The sequence below is a fragment of the Pinus tabuliformis genome, chromosome Q, assembly GCF_031772625.1.
Source record: "Pinus tabuliformis cultivar Carrire ecotype Pingquan chromosome Q, CPIR1, whole genome shotgun sequence".
Taxonomy (NCBI): Eukaryota; Viridiplantae; Streptophyta; class Pinopsida; order Pinales; family Pinaceae; genus Pinus; species Pinus tabuliformis.
The window spans coordinates 95,389,841-95,396,205 of record NC_142296.1 but is presented as its reverse complement, the minus strand read 5'-3'; the positions used below and the strand labels follow the sequence as shown (position 1 = coordinate 95,396,205).

The window sequence follows — 6,365 nt, the reverse complement described above, 5'->3', positions numbered from 1 at the left end:
GGTTGGGTATCTTAACTTTAAATTCATGAGAGAATTAAGAAAAGAAAATTTGTCATCTAATCTTTGCGGTCCATAAACATTTATGCATAGGTAGGTTTCAGAGTTACCTGTTATTTGAACTTCTGTGGCAATAAACGATCGTGCAGCTTCCATTGAGATAATGTTTATTACTCGGGTGTCCCAAAGTGTAGCTATGCCTCCTTCCCATCCTTGACTGGCTACATCTATATATTTGATAGGTTTGCCTAGCCTTTTGCTGATGTTCTCCATTTGGTTAGTGGCGCATTTGGTTTCCTGTATGAACATAATATCTGGCTTTTCTTGTTGGAACTTTCTCTTGAGCAGTCTTTGCTTAGCTTGGCTATTGAGCCCTCTTGCATTCCATGAAATGACTTTCATTGATAACTAAAAACTTATTGGTAGGACGGGAAGGCGTGAAGAGCCTTCATTTTACCAGAGTTTATCATTAGAATCCCCAGATCGTGCAGCACCTCCCCACTGGTTCTTCTGCCTCTTCTTTTATTTTGCTTCCGGCCTGTTGGGTTAAGAGATATGCTCTTTGACTGATTACCTGTGCCTTTTGCAATTCCTAATCTTCTGTTTTGCCTATCTAGTTCCGCTTTTTGTCTTGCGATGAAGAGATCACTGATCTTCCTGATTTCTTCTTCCGGAATGTTGTCCAGCCCTTGGGTTTTCCAGTTTTTTTCCATATCTGGGAGGTTGACTCCTTCCTTTTCTAGGACTGCATTGAGCTCTAATTCCTCACTACCTCCGTCGCTGGTTATCATATCAGTGTCTTCATCGTGTTCGTCTTCGAACTCTTGCATTTGAACTTCTGTTCTGATTATATTTTCCTCCCCGTCCTTTGTTGTGTGTTCTGGCTTGTCTTTTGGTGCTTCAATAAGTTTTGTTTCCCTATTTGTGCCTTCTGAATCTGTATCAGTTTCCAGAATGCTGAAGGTGTTGCTGATGATGCCAGGTCCTGCCTCTGCTCTGTATATTCTTTTTCTGTTAGCTCTCTGTCTTATTTTTGGCTTTGTGAAGGCCTCTTTACTCTTTGCTGCTTGCTCTTGTTTGTGTTCGTCCCCTGTTCTGTTTAGAGGGCATTCTCTAACAAGGTGTCCGTGTTCATGACACCTTCTGCAACGGAAGGGGATTTGTTCGTAGTCGATGGCTTGATAGTAATCCTCATCTCTGAATTCCAACCACAGACCTTCATGCAGGGCTCCTTAGACGTCCATTTCGACACAAATTCTTGCGCAGGAAGTATATCTTCGTTGCACCATTGCTTCTGAAGATTTAATGAAGGTTCCTAGCCGGTCTCCTATCTGCTTAAGCGTCGCCAGTCCCCAGTAATCTATAGGAAGGGAGAATAAGCGGATCCACACTGGAACCTGTGTGAATGTCTCTTTTTCAGGTACAAAGTTTGCCTTCCAGGGTCTCATGTAGAGTCCAGCTGAGGCAAAGAAGTAAGGTCCACCATCGAAGACTCTATCCTTGTCTTCCAAGTTTGTGAAGACAACAGTAAAGAAACCTTTTTCTCCAAGGTGGAGTTTAACATCACCTTTTGGTTTCTAGTGTTGTTTGATCCATTGGCAGAGTGTGCGTTCTGTTGGCCACAGTCCCATAAATTTGCAAATAATTGCATGTTCCATCATGTGGTTTCTATAGGCCTGAATGTCCGGATCTGAGAAGACCACTCGAAGGGTTTCCTTTTTCTTTGGTTTACATGCTCCTTGGGTTGCTTGTTTGGAGCCGGGGTTTGCAGTCTTTGCTTGCTCCTCTTCCTCTTGTGAGTGCTGCTCTGTTCCATTTTCTTTTTCGCCTTCTGTTTGGGTTATTATTGGTGCTGTGTTTCTTTGTTCTGCATCTAGTCTTTTGTCGTTTTTCTCCTGTCCATTATTGGCTTTACCCGTCATCTTTTGGTTTTTTCTTGTCTCTTTCTGCAGCTGCTGTGTCCTTTCTCCACTGCTGCCGCTACCATCCTTATGATCTCCATAACCATTGATTTTAAATCCTTCCTGCGTTTTCTGCTTTTGCATGACTGCCTGCTTGAAGGATGGGGTCCCAGTGGACCCCTCGTTTACCATTTGTCGGGTCAGTCCTCGACCTCTGAGAAGTAAATCTGCTAATCTGTCTCTTTGTGCTTCCAGAACTGTTGCTGAGCCTGCAAGTTGCGGCCCCAAACCCTAGGTCTCGAAGCTTTGCTCTTTGCTCATGGATCGCAAAAACGTCTAACATATTTTTGGTTATAGTTATAGTTATAATTATAGTTAATTATAATTAATAATTAAACGAACATAAATTCATCTTAAATTCGGATCTACCAAGCATCGAGAGGGATCAAATTTATTGAGATGCAAACCTCTTTTAGAGTGAAAATAGATTTGGTCCCTCTTGATGCTTGGTAGATACAAAGTTAAGATGTATCTAGATTGATGTTATGTTATGTTATGTATGTGATGTTATGCAAACATTTTGACTCGGTCAAATTACATAAAAATATAAATAAAATAAAATAAATCATTATAATTATTAATTAAAACATTTTACTCGACCAAATTATATATAAAATAAAATAACTCATTATAATTATTAGTAATTAAATTAGTATAGATCCATCTTAACTCTAGATCTATCAAGGACAAACCTTTCCTCAAAATTTTGCACTCAAAAAATAGGTTTTCACCTTGAGAGATTTAATCTTGCCCACTCTCTACATATCCTTCATGGTGTAGTTCATGGCAACTAGGCTTATTTGGTGAGATGGCCATATATTGGGATAGTTATATACATATTTTTATATATGGCATGCATATCCTTAAATGACGAGGAAGATACCTTCTAATGGGATGGCTTTACTAAAAATGGGTAGATTTCAATTAAGGAGGCTTTTAGCTATATTACCTCTGTTAATCATCATTTTGAGGCTCCCGGGTATATACACAAAATCTGGAAATGGAATTGCCCTCTAAAACTCAAGTGTTTTGGCTGGTTACTGTGGAGTAATAAGACTTTGATGTGGGATAATTTATGAAGACGGGGGTTCAATGGGTGGGGGAGACATGTCTTGTGTGCCTCAGTTTGTGAACACCTGATGCATCTATTTTTACAATGTCCATTTGTGGTTTCCATTTGCACAGGGGTGCTGGATATCATTAAGTTGCCCGCGACATGGAACAATAACTCTATTGATGCATGCCTACATGATTGGTTCACAGGTTATATGACGTGGAGCTCACTTTAATTATTTATTGGGGTATTTGGCATAATAGGAATGCTCATATCTTTGAGGACTCCTATTTGGACATCAAGCAGAGGTGAATTTCAATTACTGCACATTTCAATGAGTTTGGTCCAACGGATACACAAAGACCTAAGAGACGAGTTCAACACATAAACATTTGGGATTGGTATCATGTGGGTTTCTTCGAGTGGCAACCAACAATGGAAATTGTGGGAGTGGGGCATATATTGTCATTAATCCTTGTTATTACTATCACTTTATATGGAACTATGGGATGGGTTCAAATACATGTGTGAAGGTCATTGCACAGTGGGGGGTTATGTTTTATGCTAGATGTCTCTCCATCAACACTTTGATAGTATATGGAGACTCAAAGATAACTCTAGAGTGGGTTCAAGGTCGATCTTCTCTTGGGCCCACCAAGCTCATAAATTAGATGAAGAGAATCTTGTTGATTATGGATAAGTTACGAGATTTGACCTTCTCCCATTATATCTGGAACATAATTCAATTACTAATGAGTTATCAAAAGAAAGACTCCACAAACCACTAAAGGTATCTATTACTCTACCTTTTTCAATAACAAATTACATGGATCGAGTTATATTCAAATAATCTAGTCATTTACAAAAAAGAAACCTGTGCAATTATACTTATTATCATTATTTTGTGCATTTTGTCTTATAAAAATATATAATTATGAAACAACCAACAACCATATAGAGATGCTTTTAATGATATGTTTTAGATAATATGTTACGAGTACTTAGGACATTTATTTATTAGATATACATTAAAGTTATTAGATGGACAACGAACAATATAAAATTTTATGATGGTAGAATAGAATCATAGACATTGATAAATGCTGATAGATATGTATATACTATTTTTTTCTCCAAAAAAATTCTCAAAAAAGTTAATCCCTCTCAATCACACTTAATAAATCCCAAATTAAAATAAATTTAAACCGATCTAAATACGATCATATTATTTCAAACTTGCGAATCATTTAAATTTAATTTCCACACAATAATGATGCACATCTCCCATGTCCTTAAGTAGACCCTATCAAACGCCCACTCTACCACATAAAACTGTGGAGTAAATGCCTCTGATTTCATTAAATTACATTTGCTCCACCTTAGTCATCACGTATATCAACTGTTGAAGAATTACTGGAAACGATTACCATGCAGCATGAAGAAAGTTAAAGTTGCAGAGGTATGCGAATCTCGATGATTTTTTCGTTTTCATGTTTAATTAATTAATAACATAGAGTTTCTTCTGATCAATTTTTTTCTTTCTTTCTTGCTTACTGTAAATCTGCCCAACATCATCATAGGGAGGTGATATCAGCAAAGTTTGAAGTTTCGAAAACAATATACATAATTTACAGCATAGAACACAATCTGAATTCCGATGATTCAAGAGAGGAACCTAAATCCTTACCAGAGTTCGATACTCGGGAACGTCTACAATGCCAGAAATCACGACGAAATGGGTACTCATTCCGCCATGTTACACAAATCCAGCAACAGGTTCAGTTGGAACACAAGAAATGGCAAACACACAAGGATGTTAACCCAGGGTTATCCCGAGACCTCCAGCCACATGGGAGGTTTCCAGGCCATGCACACCCAAAATCGTCTCAAGGTCAGAAGGGTTTTCCACCAGAGGAAATTCAGAGCCCCCGCACCCTACGCTCCTCGCAATACTACTTCCTTCATTATAAGGGCCAAGAAGGCAGGCGGTATTGCTTCCCTGGTTTCGCCGTGCCCCCTCACTCCGGCGGTTTTGCCCACCCCGGTTTTGTCCCCTGCAAGGGAGGGCTTGATCGACATGGCCAAGGAAGAGTGGGGTGTCAATGGTTACGGTTCCATGAAGGGCTTCATTCGACTGAGGGCCAATAATGCAAGAGGAGATGATGACGTGGATGATGACGATGACGATGACGTGGATGATGATTCTGAGAGTGACATCGATGTTGATCAGGCTCAGTATTCTCCTCACAGTGTTCAGCAATTTGAGAGGAGATTGGATCAGGATCTCAGCCGGTTTGAGATGATTTACCCTTCTGTTTACTCTGCTTATAATTATAATCATAACAGTAATTACAATTATATTGATGACAGTGATGGTGCTAATCTGTTGGAGACCAGGGTCGATAATCAAGAGAGCCACATTTTGCATCTGGAAGAAGAAAATCTCATTCTAAAGAGAAGGCTGCTCTTGATGGAACAAGACATGGCTGATTTGCGCTTTCGCTTGTTACGGCTTGAAAGCAGGAGGAATGCTGCTGCTGCAGAGGATGAAGCGGAAATTTTTTCGGAAAAGAGTACCGGCGAAGCATCTTGCTGCGCCTTCTATGACTAAATTGTTATCAGCATTGATCTGCTCAGCGTGCTGTTGACAGCGATGATGACTGGTGCTACTCTTTTTCTTACTCGTTTAGCCTCTGTACAGCTTAAACAATTTTTTGTTGTTGTCTTTGTTTCCATATAACTGGAAGCGTGAAACCTCTTACACATGGATATGGATCCTTAACCAAAAGATCAAGCCAGGGTCTTCAGAAAGGTCCTGGCTATCATTAGTTTGTAATTGTACTAGCTTGCTAACTTGACAGACTGCAGTTATGCTCTGGGGTCTATGTTTTTACCCTGTATGTACATTTTATCTCTAGATGTTAGCAGATACAGTTTTATTCAAGCCATCTTATGGCTAAGCCATTCTCTTTAACTGAAAAACCAGTTGGGTTAATTTAGAAATTTGCATTTTTAATTGTTCACTTTCTTTTTTCCTGTTTTTATGAATAATAGGTTTGGTGGTATATAAAGAATTATATTAACTTAAAATTCCAAAAATTGCATAATGATATATTCAGGCCTGCGTGTTGCGTCTCAGGCAACAGTTGCCCCAGAGACACATCAGTATACAATTTAGTACATAAATTTGGACGAAGCAAATTAGAACATGAACTGACCTCATGGTACTTGAATTAGCACACATCTGCGTAACAGATTTGTTGTGGAACTTGGTGCTTTTGTAGGGTCTGAATAAGATGTCAGGATGCCTCATACACATTATCAGGACAAATAACGTATATTGACATCCTATG

General features: G+C 39.1%; 1 protein-coding gene across 2 annotated transcripts; it reads left to right on the top strand.

The window, feature by feature from the left end:
* The first annotated feature begins 4,287 nt into the window (after positions 1–4,287).
* Positions 4,288–6,035, top strand: LOC149218409 (uncharacterized). 2 transcript variants are annotated; one of them, XM_089383953.1, is made up of 3 exons: positions 4,288–4,471; positions 4,593–5,304; positions 5,410–6,035. In XM_089383953.1, exons 2-3 carry the CDS (start codon positions 4,670–4,672, stop codon positions 5,621–5,623), a joined length of 849 nt encoding a protein of 282 aa, XP_089240079.1. In that variant the 5' UTR covers positions 4,288–4,471; positions 4,593–4,669; the 3' UTR covers positions 5,624–6,035. The 2 variants fall into 2 exon arrangements, with proteins under 2 accessions (XP_089240079.1, XP_089240078.1); XM_089383952.1 differs by having other exon boundaries at positions 4,289–4,471; positions 4,593–6,035.
* Positions 6,036–6,365: the final 330 nt, after the last annotated feature.